Below are 16,835 nucleotides of genomic sequence, written 5' to 3' on the forward strand. Positions count from 1 at the left end.
AATAAACATTGACTTTAATTAATTCAAAATAAATGGATTGATTTTAAAGAGCTAACTTGTTTAATTACATTTGTATGTGTTTAGCAATTAGTAATTTACATTGCAAAATTAATTTTTTTGTAATTACATTAATTGATATGCTTGTGTAAAATGTGTGGTTCCTGCCTGTATGTTTACATTTTCCATTAAGCTCCTTTGAAACTGCATATTACCCCAAAAAGTCTAACCTACTGTGCAGCAGCTGTGCTCTGATTGGCTAGATTTCTAACCTCACATGTGAGCAGCTCACATGAGCTTTTTGCTCAGTGGGTTTTTTTTTTTTAATTACGTTTAAAATTTAATTACCATTTTATTATTTTTATGCTTTATTACAATTTAATTAATTTCTGACAAGTGTTAGAAATGTACTAATTTATTAATAGGTGGTGTTGAAATAGAAGCATGTAATTATTCGAAATGTCGCGATTATAACTGCGTACCCTGGAGTGCTTTATACAGCGCAGTGTCTTGGTTCAGTAAAAGCTCTCTATACTTGCACATTACATGGATTAATTGTGGTTTTAAGCATTTGTTTTTACAAGGTACACATAGTCCCAAGGGGGACAGTAGATGTTTTTCCACTGCAGGAACTGCCCGTGCAGGTTACTCACCCAGGTCTGTTTTCTAGGGGGGACTTTTTATGGAGAGGTTTCCTTTGCGTTAAAATCAGATGTTAAAAGCCAGCAAGTGTTAAAATACTAAGGCAGAAAACAGGAAGTGAACGTAAGAATGGACCACGGAGGACGTGCAGGCTTAGAAATTTGGATTTAGGCTGCATTAATACCATTATATGTCATCAAAGGACTGTCTTTGGAAGCATTGATCCTAGGAAAGTGTTGTCTGACATTTTAAGACTTGCCCTACCAAAAAAAAAAAAGCAGTCCTGCACCACCATGGAAACACAAATTGGTCTGAGTTCCTGCAGTGGAAAAAAAAAAGCCTAATGTATATAGAGACAGAAATGGGATATCAAAAAACAATTTACAAGATGTACTATGCTATTTCTGGTCTTGTGGTTTTGCCAACAGTAAGACACATCACAATGCAGGCCTCATCATTTAAGTTTCAATCCTACGATTTTCTGTCCAGACATTTACTGCATTGTGTGATTCAGCAGAGACAAACCAAAGCTGCTGTAGTGTTTGGTAAAATAACATCACTAAAAACCCACTAAAGTCTATGAAGCAGCCGGTTTGTCTGTTGACATGCTGAGTGATGATGCAATACTGAAGAAAACTGCAGATAAAAAGGGCACATTTCCACATGTGCTCATCTGTCCCTGTCCACAGGATGAGCAACATCACCGTTGTCAGTATATAGAGTCCATGTTAAAGGCCTCATTGGAGATCATTGGACATTCATTGGGTCGTACCATCTGATTGAGAAAGCAATAGGAAGGGAAGGGAAGGGGGGGGCGCTGTGGAGCAGTACACAGAGAGGTGGACGGCTGAAAGCACTGGAGTGCAAAATGGCTTTTGAGCACCAGGATTGATGCGTTTCTGTCCTCTCGTCGGTCATTCAAAGTGCGCCTTGTTAACGTGAGTTTAAAAAAAACAAAACAAATTATAACCAAAGGGAAATCATTAAATGGTCGACTTCCTTCCTGCGCATCAAAAATGCTCAATACAGCAAAAAAAGAGCAAGAAAAAAAAAAGAGGCATTTAGGAGTGTCGATCCACTGAGGCTAAATGGTACATTAGCTGTGGCGCGATGCTAACATCAGGCAACACCAGTGAGGACTTCTGAATTCCCAACATGAGAGTTATACAGCGTGTTCATTTGAATACACGCTGGTGTTTATAGATAGCTCTCTTATATATTAATGTACAAAATATAGAATCTTAAAATATCTCATAGTGTTGGTGTTCTGAAGTCAAAATACAAAAGATTTCTGAAGATTAGAAAAAGCTTTTCACTGACATCCTTGTTTGTGTTGTGTATGTTTTTTGATACTGTTGTGTGAGGCTGTGATTTTTCGTGCCTGAAGCTTTCTGTAAACGCTGTGTAGCGTTTTTTTCCCTCTTACAACAACAAAAATATAGAACTTTAGAGGAACTTCCTCATCCGTATGACGCGCTCTTCCTCTGTAAGACTGCAGTCTGTTAATTACCGATGTGATTAGATAATGATAAAAGGACGGAGAGTGTGCTGCAGTGCTGACTTACTGTCCACACTTGAGAGATTTGTACCTGCGTCACAAAAAAAAACATGGACAAAGTGTTTGACATAAAATCATATGCACATAAAACTGTTAGCGTTTTACATGTACATATTGTATATAGGTCAGCGGGAGAAAGGCAGAGAGAGAAAAAGAAGAGGTGATGTAGCTAATGTTCTCCTGCAGAAAATCTGGCAGATTTGAAGCAAATTTCATAGAGAACATTTTTTTTTTTCCTTCAGAACCGAGACTCACGCAGCTGGACAGATCTGTCTTTACGCTCTGATTGGACATCTTTGGTCTCAATGGCAGATTCCGGCTAGCGAGTTAGCCTCTCCCAGTAGTAGGCTGCTCTGCAGGCTCTGCACTCTTCTTCTCATCCTTTGTGGCCTCAAGTTCAAGAGGAAAAAGAGACGCTTCAGTCCATCTCTGTCCGCTGGACGCTGTCAGAGGTCTGTGAGCCCGCTTGTTATGTCATAAGACGCTGGTGTCCAGTTTGTCACTTTAGCGTGGGTTAACTGCTGGAGGGCCCACCGGTGAGGAAGTAGGTCATCATCTCTCCTTTGCCCTTGACTGTAACCACGCCTCTGTATTCCAGTGTGTAGTTATAGGAGCTCAGGACCTGGTACAGGTCTGCGGTCACCTGGAGGGAGACCAATGATGAGGATGGTGGGTGAGCGGGCAGGCTCGTTTCAGTCACAAATGTTTAAGCTTTAGCTAAAATATGATCCTTTATTCTGCTTTCATCATTTTTGTTGTAAAAAAAAGAAAACTCTAGGGCAGTCTCTTGGCATAAATAAGACATGCAAACGTTACTTTGAGTTAAATATTTTAAATATTCCATAGCCCTGCAAAAATGTTGCAGTTAAGTGTCAACAGTGTCACGATGCTGCTACTTTCTTAGAAGGAGGAGAAGCGCGGGCTCGTACGTTCGCTCTTTCATTACTGATTTTCTTCAGAAGCTGGAGACAGATCGGATTAAAGAGTTCCATCTGTGTTCAAAGCAGCTTTGAGTTATTAAGTTATTATTCATGATTTCTTATCTGATCATGCAAAAGCCAATATGAACATTTTTAATGACCATTTTTTTATTGACTTACTTCACTCAGCCATCAGCTGAATGTGTGAAGTCTGCTTTTGTAGAGGGATAAATTCCTCATTTGTAACCATAATGGATTTAAGCTCCCAGCAGGTAGAAAGATAATGCTCAGGACTGCGTTCAGTTTGTTAATGTTATTCTGACAAAATAATGAATTTTGGCAGATATTACAAATGTTGTAGTGTGAGTTTAAATGATAAGATGTATAGAAATATATAAATTACTGTTCTAATTCCAACAAAAGTTGAATATTATAACCTAAAATGTCTTATTTTAAGCAGTGTAGCGTAGCACTTTGTTTTACCTGGATCCTCTCTGGTACACCTGTGCTGTCCATGCGACTCGCAACATTCACCGTGTTCCCCCAGATGTCATATTGAGGTTTTCTGGCCCCAATCACTCCAGCAACCACAGGGCCAATGTTAAGACCTGAGGAAAAGGGACACAGAAATAAAGGTGTGTTACCCCGGATTTATACCACACGCGAAAGCACAGCGTGGCGCTTTACGGACGTAATACACCCGTCTGTCTCACAACATCAATTTACACCAGGAGCGTTTCAGAAGCGTAGCGCTGCCTCCACACTCTGTGAGATTAACAAAGTCACGTAGTAACCTGCCTGTTTATCTGATGGTTAATGTCCTCTCTATGTGTCAGGCTGGGTTACAGAGCAGTTACTGAAAACTCAGTTTACTCCCTCAACACACAGGGCAGCTCCTCACCTTCCACTCTGAGAACAGCTGCTGCTTCTCTCCCTGCCTTTTCCTTTCTGATGTTGTCCTTATAAAAGCATGTTCTATCATATAAAATGCTGTTTCTCTACTCTTCAAAGGGAATCCCTCCTCGTACATGGCTGTGGCTGTGTTTCTCTGCTGGTAGCGATGTTAAAATCAGCAAGAGTTCAGTCTGACAGCGTTTTATTTTGAATATCCACCGGAAACTGGTGCTTGACTTCCTGTCTGCTCGATGTAGTTGGTGCAAACAGACGCGTGTTGGGCGCGACACATCTCCAAAATAGAACTGCTGCATATCACTCGCGGAGCAGCGAGCAGCAACGCTTCTGGGACGCTTCTAAAACGCGCTGCTGCGCGGCCAGTGTAAATACTCTCATTGACTATAATGGAAGCGTTTCACAGTGCTGCAGTTACGCTGCAGCTTCACGTCCGGTATAAATCCGGGGTTACTTATTTCCTTTTACTCAAGCAGTACTAACACCTGTCTTTATTGGTGGCTGCCTACCTATCTTCATCTTGAAGTTGTTAAAGGAGTGTTCGTTGATGTATTTCATCTGGTCCATCAGCCTCATAGCGTAGTCTGCCAGAGCCCGAATGTGCGAGCGCCCGGCTTTGTCGTATGTGGAGTCATTGAGGCCCGAGGCCGCCATGTAGGTGGAACCGATGGTCTTGATTTTCTCCAGTTGGCGGAACTGATCCTCGCTGATGATCTAATAACAGCAGGAGAGGGGAGGTTTAATCTGTCAGTGGCAGTAAATGCCTCAGATCCACATAATACAGCTTTCAGCATCTCACCTCATCAAAGTCGGCGATGATTTCATTGAGCAGTCGCAGGCACTCCACCCCCTCGTTGTTTGCCTCCAGCTCTACGTAGAACTCGGAGAAGTTACTGATGGAGGCGAACATGACCGCGACACACTCACAGGACTGGTAGTACAGCTCGTCATTGCGGCGTTCACGCTGCAAGAAGTGAGCGGCTACATCTTTGGGCAGAATATTGTGGAGCAGACGACGGTTGTAGGCCTGCAGTTCCTCCATCTCCTCCTTCTCCTCTGTGGCCTGGAAATGGGTTCAAGAGTAAATGGAGGTTCAGGTTTTGGTTTTATTTGTAAAGCTTCACAGAGCTGCAGGTGTAGTCTGGCCATTGGTGACAGTCGTAGGATGGAAAATAAATAAGCTGTTACTAACTTAATATTCCATTTTACCTGATTATAGTCAGTGCAGACTGCTTCACTACCTCCACGAGGAAAAGCCTCGAAAACCTTAAGTCCTTAATCCTCAAAAAAAGTGGTCCCCATAAGGGTACAAGAACAAACCTGCAGCTTCCAGAGGAAGTCCAGCCTGGCTGTGGACTCCACCTGCTGGGCATGAAGGTAGAGGGCCAGCACAAAGACTGTGATCACCACTGGGGTCATGATCTTCAGGGGAACCTTGGTGTCTACCACACAGCTGTAGAGGTCAGGACACACACACACACACATTAGTGCTTTATGCTGAGCACTGAGCTCCCAAAATAACTAAAGCAGGTGTTACATGAAGTTAAATATACACTTTGCAGGGACAGTGTGACACCAAAAACAAGCTGCCCTCTAAATCTTGTCTTATTAGTGTTAGCATCTGTTGCCAGCAGGTCATTATAGTTACATTTGTGCCAGCACAGTGATAATGATGCTGTTAGCTTGAACAGATGACAGAGGTGATGCTCTGGGTCTCTGTGGTAATGGGAGGTGCCATCAGTCTCACCTTGTTCCATTCAAGTGCTCACTGTGAAGAGAGAGAGAGAAGCAGTAAGAACATCTGCACGCCATCAAAAGCATTACGGATTTAACAACACACGCGTGGCGGTAATGACAACACTCACTCAGCGCTGATTGCGTTGGCCATGACCAGCAGGTCCTGGTTGTCAAACAGGTTCACTTTGGGCACCTCCATAATGAGAAGGTAAAGCAGCTCGATGAAGAGCATGAGGAAGAGTTTACCGATGCTGCTGACCTGCAGGAAGACAGAGCAGGCCAGCAGGCTCAGCAGCACACAGGACGTGAAGTACTGAAAGCAGAGAGAGGGAGAGAGAGAGAGGATGGTGGGTCCATTTGTTTTAATGCTTGGTAGTCAAGCTTTATATTCTGCAACGGTTCCAACCGAACAAGTCACATCTACAGGAGTCATAAAACACAAAACATAAACTCGCATTTCGACCACTTAAAGGTAGGGTAGGATTTCGAAAGTAAACACACGCCCTTTTCTCTCGGAGCTCACCCCGAAGCCACGCCTCCCGATCACATGGACGCGCATTACCTGAAGACGAACTGCAGTCTGTGACTTCGGCCATCATCATCAGCATCAGCACAGCAGGAAGAGAGTGACAACCAGCCAATACTCCGCGCAGGGTCCACCCAGAGGATTGGCTGATGTTTTTAGCGTTTTATAGCTTCCACAGATGATTCATATTCTTCGTTTTAATGCTAAACTGCCGAACTAATCGGTTGCTATCGGATTGTAAAGAGAAGTTACACTAATTTAACAAAAAGTGCATCAGAATGAAATCTCCTACTCTACCTTTAATATGAACAATGCGCCAATCAACTGTTAACTTTATATTGTCACACTTTCAACAGCAAAAAGAAGCTGATTTAATTACAGCAGTACAATGTGTGTCTGTATTCACTCTTCTGCCTAAATGTATTCACATCAATGTGTTTAATACATGTATGTTAATAGCCTCAAACACTGCACAGCAAGCACCTCTAATGGTTCCTTCAGAAATGTTTAAAATCTTTAACTGCCCCAATTGTAAATTAGCAGCTGGTTTGCTTCATATTTTAAGTTAGACTAATAATGATAAAGGGTGCATAGAGGGTATTCTGTGGTGGCTGAGAAGGATGTTTGATGACAAAGTACATTAATATAACAATATAAAGGCAATTATCAATTTCTGTTCATTTGTGACAAACACACAGTTATTGTTACAGCGTTTCACTTCTCAAACAAAATCTCTCCTCATTCACTTTACAGCCAGAAGACTGAAGAGTCCTGCATCCATTGTGGGGTTAGTTTCTGTTGTGACTTCCATTGTCAGGCTTTTGTGTTGCTGCTTCTTGCATTTGTGTTGTGGGTTTTGCATTTGCGTGGCCCTTCTTGGCCACTGTAGTATCCTAAGTAAGAAATCACACACACACAGAGAACAAAGCACACCTGTACCTCGGGAAAGCTGCAGATGAGGGCGTCATCGCCACAGGGGTCGGGTTGTTGTGTGTCCAGGCTGTAGTTGAGGAAGTGAGCGTGGCAGGCGTTCACACTGTCCAGACTGATGTTGAGCTCCGCTTTGATGCAGCTCCGCAGGTCGTGGCTGCTGCAGGTGAACTGAAGAAGGTCAGAGGTCAGTGAGAGGCAGATCAGAGCGGGATCTGATTTGATTCAAAACTTACAATATTGATAAAAGCCGAGAGAAAGACGATGATGATGGTGAAGACACCGACCAGGGTGCTGTTTAATCTGGACTGGACTATCCTCTTAGAAAGAGTCTGCAGAGAGATGGGGAAGAGCTGCAGAGAGAGAGAAGGATTCAGACAACAGTTTTTTCTGTTTCTGGTGAATTGACCTCATTGTGGGAAAATTTCAGCTCATTTGTTTCCTTTTTCAATCTTTTTTATTGCTTATGAGTCATCAGCAGCAGTGAGAGGAGAACAAATGATTCATCATCAGGTTGAGAGGAAAAACAATCTACAGGAAGTTGTGGGGAAAAGTGTAAAACAAATGAGGTAGAGACACAAAAATCTAATCATCACCAGTCGCAGCTCGTCGAGTGGTTGATTAAATGATTGACATTCAGACTGATTGATTACAAACTCATCAGCGATCACAACAGAAACAGCATAGCCAATATTATAGACAACAAAACTCTTATTTTCACACTGAATCATTAGTGGAATATTTTGTAGTCACACAAAGTTGATGAGGTTGTTTCTCACTACTCACCCCAAAACAGCAGTACACAGCTGAGACGAACATGACAGCCATCAAGATGATGAGACAGGTGATGAAGAAGCTGATCATCAGTCTAGAGCTGCAGAAAGAAAAAAGAGATGGGATGTGAGTGTAGACATATTATCTGTCCTCGTTTTATATTTCCTTCTTTGATTCTGTGTCGTGGTGAGGAGGATCAGAATGGTTAGGGACAGCAGATGAGAGAAGAGGTGGTGCTGGAGATGATGTGGGAGGGGTAGAGACAGGAGGGGAGCGGTGGGATGAAAGGATGGAGGAGAAAGGTTAATAAAGAGACAGCCGAAAGAAGATCGATACTGAGAGATGGGCAGGAAGAAAAAAGTCTGAGAGCAAGAGAGAAAAAAAAAGAAGAGGAGGAGGGATCGCTTCCAGACAAAATCTAGCAGAGCTCTTTGCATCTGGCCTCCGCTCGGCTGCGGTTACACTGATTTGGATTTAATATTCTCTTTCATGACTTTTATTAGTCTTCTATTCAGAGTTTCTTGCTTGTAATTCTGGCTGTTAGGCTAAAAGACTGATGAATTTGGAGCAGAAGAGAAAAGTGCAGGATGCTCCCAAAGGGAAACACTGAATGTATTCATATTGGGACTCCTTATAAACGCCTGAAACCCATTTCTAATTTGAGTTATTACACGTTGGTATTTATTCTGAGATGTGCTATGAGAGAGGCACAGGGACGGCTGTGTGCTCAGCCTCCTGTAGGATGTAAATGATCCTCCCTGAGACTCACGGTGGCACGATGACGATCTGGATGAAGCAGATGAAGAGAAAGACGAGGGAGGCGCAGGCCACGTACGCCCCGAACCTGGAGTCCACCTGTTTGGAGTACTGCAGGGAGAGAAGGACAGAGGAGATCAACACTAGACCACAGAGTGAAGTCTGACACCAAAAAGAATCAATCAACTCCTGAAACTGAGACGACATGGAACACTTTTAATGATCCTACACTAAGAGCATCTTCTTCTACCTCAGGCAGTCACTTTCAGCTGGTATAAAGGAGTTTTTCCTTTTACACTATTGGATGAAGTGTAAATCCTGAAGGTTGTTCATCTTATTTAATTAAAACTTAAGAAGTACCGTGACAGTGTACAAACCGCTGCAAATGAAGTGATGGCCGTTCAGGCAGCAGCCAATAGTCAAGTATCAAAACTGTCCTGTCTTGAGATGAAAAATCAAACTGTGGATCAATATGCTGTTTAAGAGTCTGGAGGCAGAACTGGAGGCTCAGAAAGACTCCTTCTGATCTGCTGGAAGTCTTTACTTCCCAACACTTTCCCCATGACAGGAAGAAAAGTGATTGAAACTTGAAAACAGGACTCTTTTTTTTCTTCCTAGAATCCTTGCTTCTCACCTCGTCTCAGCCTGTCCTTCACTGTCTGGAGCTGTTTGCTATTCAAACCCCACTTCCTCCATTTATATGTTATACTTCGCTTTGACTGACTTCCTCAAGGGACAGAAAAGAGAAAGCTTTTTGCGCGGGGAAGATTGCTTGTCACGGCCAATTATTTGCTGCGTTATTGGCATTGTGTGTGTGTGTGTGTGTTTGTGCTGTAACCTTTTTCTCCAGGTCAGGTTCTCTGAAGGTGAGCAGGAACTTCTTGACGTGTTCGGAGCGCAGGCGGTCGATGCTGCGCGCGTCGATGGCCCGGCCCAGGAACTCATCCACCTCGTCCTCTGGGTTTAGATTTTCCTGCGTGTTTCTGTAAATGAAATGCCTGAATAAAACGAGAGGAGACCGATTGACATTTACACCTCAGGACTGCCTGAAAAGGCCTTGGACTGCAAGTAGCTACCGGTACACTTTTTTTTTTGTTTTTTTTTTGTTTGACCCTTTTTCTTCCAGAAGGAACGAAATGGAAAACTTGCACAAGGTCGTGGTGACCTGCCTGTGCCCTGATGTGCATTACTGTAATCATAGAAAAGTGGAAAAGGAACAATTGACCTGAAGAACCGTAGCTACACTCACACCCAGGAGACTCTGATGAGTCTTGTACTAATCACCGGATCTGCTAAGTGTCACTTGCATTGATTCTGATCCTCTGACCTTGTTGATACGCGCTAATCAACAGATGGAGACGTCACGATCACTGTGATTACTCTGATGTGAATGTGTGAGGATGTTTTACCCCCTGTTAGGTAGAACACACAAAGTAAGCAAAGTGAATGCTGAAAGTTGGCATTAGGTAGTTCTGTTCACATCTCTGCACACATATCATGACATAAATTACGAGTGGTCCAGCATGCAGCAGCAAGACTCCTCATAAGAGACAAAAAGAGACAGCCCAGCAGCTTTTTTAGCCTCCCTACAACAGCTTCTAGTTAGTTTTAGAGTTTTTTTTAAGATTTTATGATGAGGGGTCTTTTATCTAACTCACAGTCCAGGATGAGACTTTCATGAGACTTTATCTGTTAGGGCCCTGACTGTTTGGAACAACCTCCCAAAGGAGATCAGACCTGCAGATTTCTAACCCACTTCCTTTCCATTGTTGTAAAGCACGTTGTAACCTCGTAGAAAAAAAAACTTTACTTTAATATTGTTTTCATCATATAATTCAAAGATGATATATTTGGAGTTTTGGTCTTGTGTCTGTGTTCCAGAATCATATTAAATGTTCCTGTTTGAAGGACACTGAGAAGTCCAAACAGACAAAGAGCAGAATACGTGTGAACAGTCACTGTACTCACTTGTCCTTTGGGTCTTCGAAGCCCTGCAAGAGAGAAAAGAGAGCAGAAAAAAGCAGATTAACCGAAAATAGCATTGAATCAAGTTATCAATAAAAGTCATGATGACTGCATGAACATGGATTTGTAATCATAAATGGCTGTAAATGTTACTTTTGTTTGTTTTAGGACGAAAACAAACAGTTTGAAGATGTCAGTTTCTAGGTAGAAGAATATATTGAGATATTTTATAGTCAATGTCTAATTACTCAGATTTAATCAGTGTAAACACGTAGCTGCAGCTTAAAGCTCCTCTGCTGATGAGGCAGCTCATTCCTAACGTCTCTGCTGATGTCCACACAGGTTTTACTGTAACAAATTAGGTTGTTTTTTGCACCTTGCTGAACAAATGACTGTAAATTCGGAACTATCTTTTTAAAACAGCCTCAGCCCACCACTCATCCCTCTGATTGCAGCTTGTTCACCGTAATAATAACGATCGACTGCAACGCTGCCATTATAATTTTGAAATAACAGTTATTAGTTATTGAGGGGTCTGATGATGACATAATGATTAGTCTGAGTAAAAAAAAAAGAGAGGCATGATGGGTAAATGTTTCCTGAGGCAGGGAACAAGTGAACATAAAATACATCTGCATCAAACCAGGCGAAAGATTGGTGCTTTTCATCAAGCCTCATAAAATAAAGACAAGATGGATGAGTTATTGTGTGATTTCACACAAAAAGCAGCAGAGTGAGACAAACAGTGAAACGTTTAATGAGAAACCATGTTTTTATATTAGTACATTGTCCTATTATTATTAATAATAATAAGTAATATAATAATATAAATATAATACAAATAATTGGTTAATCCCAAGAGGACATTTGCAGTAGAATAAGATTATTATTCATCTGATGTTTGATGCATTCCAAATGTACAATAATGATTATTTAAAACTGTTAAACTGTTATCAAAAGCTCATGTACAACAGTACATACTGACTTCATTCCTATATGCCTCTTTCTAATGCGTCACTCTAGCGCCCTCTTCTGGATAAACATGTGCATGTCAATACTGAAGGAAAATATGGGTAAAATCCAGCAGTTGAACTGACAGCAGAAAAGGAACATGTACTGTACTTGACTGTCTGTCTGTCAATCACAGATGCAACAAACTGAACATGCATCTGTACCAGTCGTCCTCCTGGTCTCAGTCAAAGCAGCTTCGTTTCTACAGCTTGTGTTATCATGAACAGCACAGAGATACAAAGGCTGAGCTGCAGCAAATAAACACACACACTTCTGATGTGAACAAACTGAACAGTGAGACAGTGACGTTATGTCAGACAAGTCATTGGATGATAAGCTTGTTTTTAGAACAAGTAGTCAAAGGTGCAACTGCCAGATTGGCATCACTTTGTTTCCTAAGACGTAGTCTGTAGGTGGCGCCATGTCCTCTGTCTAATGCTGTCGTCCTGGGCTGTACAGAGAGGTGCTGGAGGCTTCCAGAGGGCCACCTTGTGTTTGGGTTTCTGAACATGGAAGTATATTTGGATGAGAGGACCAACATGGCCGCCATGTCGGCTCTGTTAGCACATTTTAATATGCGGTCTTTGTACTTATTTTCAATGGCCGTGGTGCTGAGCCCTGAAGGAACCCTGCTTTACTTTCAAAAGTGTGACCAGTTAACAACATGATCATTCTGCTGCACTGAGGAGACTTGAAAGTAGAGACCATAGTTTCATACAGAAAATCTGAATGTCCTGAGGTGAAAAATCATGTGAAAGGTAGGGCCATCTTTTTTCTTTTATCATAGAGTTTCTCACAGTATTTGAATTCTTTTTCCTCGGGACAAACTTTTTCTCAGTATTCCGACTTTAATCTCAGAACTGTGACTTTAGTTTTAAAACATAAATCTCTCTATTCTAACTTCAATTTTAGAATCTTTTCAGGGTCACGGGGGTGGGGGGTATGTGAGGATGGGATACTATCCAGGGTGAGAAAACTCATCTTAATGTGGGGAAAAACATGTTGGAGCTTCCCTTTGAACCCAGGTTCAGGGTGGATATGACCAATTCTGTGCGTGGAGCAGCAGTGCAACACGTATGCAGCGCTGCGTGCACAGCCTGAGCATCCTCATTGTCTTTCCCTGTAATAGATTCAGTGAGAGGAGTGGGTGGATCGCTGATATGATATTGTGTGTGTGTCGGGTAAGAGTGCATCCATTCAAGCAGTGAGTCACTGTTTGCAAGGTCGCCTCAGCAGGCAGAGCTGCACCACATGAATAAAAATGAATCTCGGTGTGGTCGCATCACTGCGCTGATGCTGCTGCTGCTACATGTCTCACTTCACCGCAGCCGCCTACATGTTGCTGTGTCTCCCCCCCTCCTCCCCCTCCTCCCCCATGTGCTCCTGAGAGCCTCTCAGAGTATGGCTGAGGTGTGAGAGGCGGAGTGTGCCATGAAGGGCCATCGAGGCTGCTTATCATGGCCTCAGATCAAAGGATTCTGGGTATTAACAACGTGTTGCCTTCATCACCAAATGAAAGCTGAGATGAGATATTGGCTGGGGAGTCACCTGGTCCTGGCACTCTGATCACACTGACGGAAAGAAAAGCATTCGCAGCACAGCAGAAGCACTAAATCTAATGACGGCTCCACTTTTTCAACATGTCCTCACCATCCTCTTCATCTCCTTGGACACCTGGTGTCCACCCAAATGGTTGTAGAAGGGACGGTCAGTCCAGTGGCCGCTGTTGTGGGTGACAGAGTTGGTCCTTTGCCGGTTCATTTTGGCAATCATTGCCTTTTCTTCTTTCTGAAAGAGACGAGGACACAGTTAGAAATCCAAAACAAACAACATCTTATTGTGCTCAGTTTTTGCAATTACAAGAATTCCAGCCAACAATTCTGCCTCCATGAGTCCAAGAATCCATAAAGAGCTTGTTTAAAAACAAATTTTATATAAACCTTTTTTGTTTTGTTTTGTTTTATTCTTCACAACATTTGGAAAAATGTACTTGTTGGCTACGTCTTTTATTTTGAAAGAACTTGGGGAGTGTGACTAAAAGACTGACTTTAACATGTGGATGTGTGTAAGCCTGAGTATCAGAGCTAATGCTAGCTCTTCACTGCTAACAATAAAAAAGGGTACTGATCTTTTATCAGTAGTTTGTTTTGACAGTTGCTGATGACTACAGATAGCATTTCAAACTGACTAACATTTCATCAACAGCCTGAAAAGTGGAGCTAAAACGAATCAAGCTAGCACACGTGGAAACAACAGCAATATGAACATATATGAACTTATCTTTTTCATATAAATAACAACAAAATGGGTTATTATATTATATTACTCATAAAATTCACTGGCCACTGTGATTAAATAAACATCAAGACAGCTTTAGACGACAACAGATAGCACCCAGAAGTGGCACCCATTGCTTAGGGTCCCCCAGTCAATGTAGGGGGGACCCTAAACACTGGTAGCCAAAACACACAGAAAGCTGCTTTAAACATGGACCCTGCAGGGGTCTCCCAATCCAACCAAAGGAACGCTAGCAATAAACATACACATCTAACACTCACTACACATAAAACACTTGCATTGATTCAGCTGCATCATGTTGTACATGTGTTAGGGGGACAAAATGCACCAGCAGAGAATCTTTAAACGTCTATTTGCTTCTCATGCTGTGAGAAGAAGTAAATAAATGTGAAAAATAATCAACTTGTGCTTGTGCTGCTGCTGTGTGTTTTTGCAGATCTGTATCTGCAACAGATCTGATGTTACAGGCGTGCACTGGCTCTAGGATGCATCTGTCAAAATGGAAAATATAAAAAGCAACCAAAATAATGAGACACACACACACACAGACACAATCCCTCCCTCTGTGTCCCAGCATGGGCAGCAAACAGAGAGGACGGTATCACTTCACATGACACGCTATCTATAGTCACAGCTTGTGTTACTGCTGGAGGACAGAGACAGCTGATTAAAAAAAACAGCCCAGTCATAAACAGAGTGGAGCTCACACAGCGAGTTTCCTCTCTGAAAGAGTTTATAAACAGTGATGAGTGCAATATGGATGAGCTGTGTGTGTTTTCAAAGATAGCTGCATCAGAAACAGCACTTTAGTCATTATGATGTATGAACGATGGTTTTAGCTTCACCCACACAGGGAGGGTTTCAAGCCGTAAAGGTAGGGTAGGAGATTTCATTCTGATGCACTTTTTGTTAAATTAGTGTAACTTCTCTTTACAATCCGATAGCAACCAATTAGTTCGGCAGTTTCACATTAAAATGAAGAATATGAATCATCTGTGGAAGCTATAAAACGCTAAAAACATCAGCCAATCCTCTGGGTGGACCCTGCACGGAGTATTGGCTGGTTGTCACTCTCTTCCTGCTCTGCGTGCATCAGAGAGGTACGTGCACGATGGCTGAAGTCACAGACCGCAGCTCGTCTTCAGGTGATGCGCGTCCATGTGATTGGGAGGCGTGGCTTCGGGGTGAGCTCCAAGAGAAAGGGGCGTGTGTTTACTTTCAAAATCTGGCTGACTCTCACTGAGTTTTAAACATCTCCTACCCTACCTTTAAAACACATGTAGTGCGAGCTCTAGACCTGTGTAACAAACATGAATCTGTCCTGTAGTCCTGCTTTATAAGACAGTAAAGAGGTTCGTACCCTCTTCTGACTGCAGCCCACGATGAGGTAGGTTTCTATGTTGTGCTTCTTCAGGTAGGCGTTCCTCTCTCCTCCTGCTCCAGTCTCCACGTCATAGTCCCCGTTTAGATAGTTCAGAGTGGCCTTAGTGATATGGATGCGCCTGAAAAGACAACACCACACACACACACATGTAAAAAGATGGCTATGGGTTTACTTCATATGCTGCTTTGTAGTTAGTTGAACAGAACAGGAGAGACGTACCCCGCCTGGCCGCCAGCTTCCATCTGATTTGCTAGCGTGACATCGTTGGACCAGACGTCAAACTGCCATTTCCTGAGTCCTAGCACCCCACAGTGCACCCTGCCACTGTGGATGCCCACTCGCATGTTCACGTTCACCCCTGTTACCTCCCGTACCAGCCTGGTCCGAACAGAAAACAACAATCAGTTTGCAAAAGGATGCTGTATGTCTGTTGTTGTCCCATTAATATCCAGGTCATTTCTATAAAAGTAGAACTAGAGTATCTGAGTAGTTATAATCTGCAGGGATATAAAATAAAAAACTTACAAATGAAGCCATCAATAAATGTTTAAAGGTGTAATACGACTGTGAAATGGGACACATGCATGTACAACAACTGGTAAGCTGGTGACGGACGTGAGAGTAAAGACAGAAGCTCCCGGGTGTCTGTCTGACAAATGGCCTGTTGCTGCAGCCATGCAGTCCTTCTGATTAGATTACAGCTAAATACCCAGATAGCAGTGCTGCAGGAGTAACAGGACTAATCCCAGTGCTGTGGCCCAGCTTTCTGCCAAAGGACCACCTCAGCTCTGCACAATGGCAATAACATACTCACATTATTGTTTCAATCTTTCCTATAGCTTCATAAATAGTTGCTCTTTTGTGTTTGCTGCAGAAAGTAGCTTCATATTTAGCTAGTTTAGTTACATTGCTTGGCAAAAAAGGGATTAAAGCATGTTTTTGGGGGGAATAAGGACCCCTTTACAGACCTTCACTGATGTACACAGGATAAGAAAGACAGATGGATGGAGATAATGCTAACAGCTAACAGCAGCGGCTTAGGAAGGCTCTGATGGAAAAAAGCACTGAGGACGCTTCAGGGCTATGACCTTTAACATCCGTCACCACCACCACCAGTCAGTGCGTCAGCCTGGAGCGCTGAGTCTAACCCGAAGCTGATCAATAAGATCATGTTCTGGACATTTGACAAGTGATGTCATGCAAATCAAGCATTTAATCTACATCTCTGATGCATAAAGACGGATGGGATCATTTTTTAGTGTTCTTGTTCACTTACGAGATGGCCTCTATCATGTCCAGCCCCATCTCCACACAGCAGTGGGCGTGGTCGGCCCTCGCCTCCGGCAGCCCAGACACGCAGTAGTAGCAGTCCCCCAGGATCTTAATCCGCAGACAGTGGTTCTCCTGTCACAGGAAACAGGAAGGAAA

General features: G+C 42.8%; 1 protein-coding gene across 2 annotated transcripts in view; it reads right to left on the reverse strand.

Moving 5' to 3' along the window:
- Positions 1-280: 280 nt before the first annotated feature.
- Positions 281-16,835, reverse strand: part of adcy5 (adenylate cyclase 5) — a 69,353-nt gene continuing 52,798 nt past the window's right edge. Inside the window, exons 5-21 of one of the 2 annotated variants that reach the window (XM_028393542.1) lie at positions 16,684-16,811; positions 15,627-15,785; positions 15,384-15,525; positions 13,376-13,513; positions 10,718-10,740; positions 9,588-9,732; positions 8,763-8,860; positions 8,006-8,093; positions 7,456-7,572; positions 7,229-7,390; positions 5,892-6,076; positions 5,774-5,794; positions 5,347-5,479; positions 4,826-5,089; positions 4,536-4,740; positions 3,601-3,725; positions 281-2,840 (exon numbers count right to left, since the gene is read on the reverse strand). In XM_028393542.1, the coding sequence (XP_028249343.1) occupies positions 2,712-2,840; positions 3,601-3,725; positions 4,536-4,740; positions 4,826-5,089; positions 5,347-5,479; positions 5,774-5,794; positions 5,892-6,076; positions 7,229-7,390; positions 7,456-7,572; positions 8,006-8,093; positions 8,763-8,860; positions 9,588-9,732; positions 10,718-10,740; positions 13,376-13,513; positions 15,384-15,525; positions 15,627-15,785; positions 16,684-16,811 (2,262 nt within the window). In that variant the 3' untranslated portion in view covers positions 281-2,711. Of the gene's footprint in view, positions 2,841-3,600; positions 3,726-4,535; positions 4,741-4,825; positions 5,090-5,346; positions 5,480-5,773; positions 5,795-5,891; positions 6,077-7,228; positions 7,391-7,455; positions 7,573-8,005; positions 8,094-8,762; positions 8,861-9,587; positions 9,748-10,717; positions 10,741-13,375; positions 13,514-15,383; positions 15,526-15,626; positions 15,786-16,683; positions 16,812-16,835 lie in introns of both variants that reach the window. The other variant, XM_028393541.1, reaches the window with a different exon arrangement.

Source organism: Parambassis ranga, chromosome 21 (genome assembly GCF_900634625.1).
Source record: "Parambassis ranga chromosome 21, fParRan2.1, whole genome shotgun sequence".
In the NCBI taxonomy this organism is placed as follows: domain Eukaryota; kingdom Metazoa; phylum Chordata; class Actinopteri; family Ambassidae; genus Parambassis; species Parambassis ranga.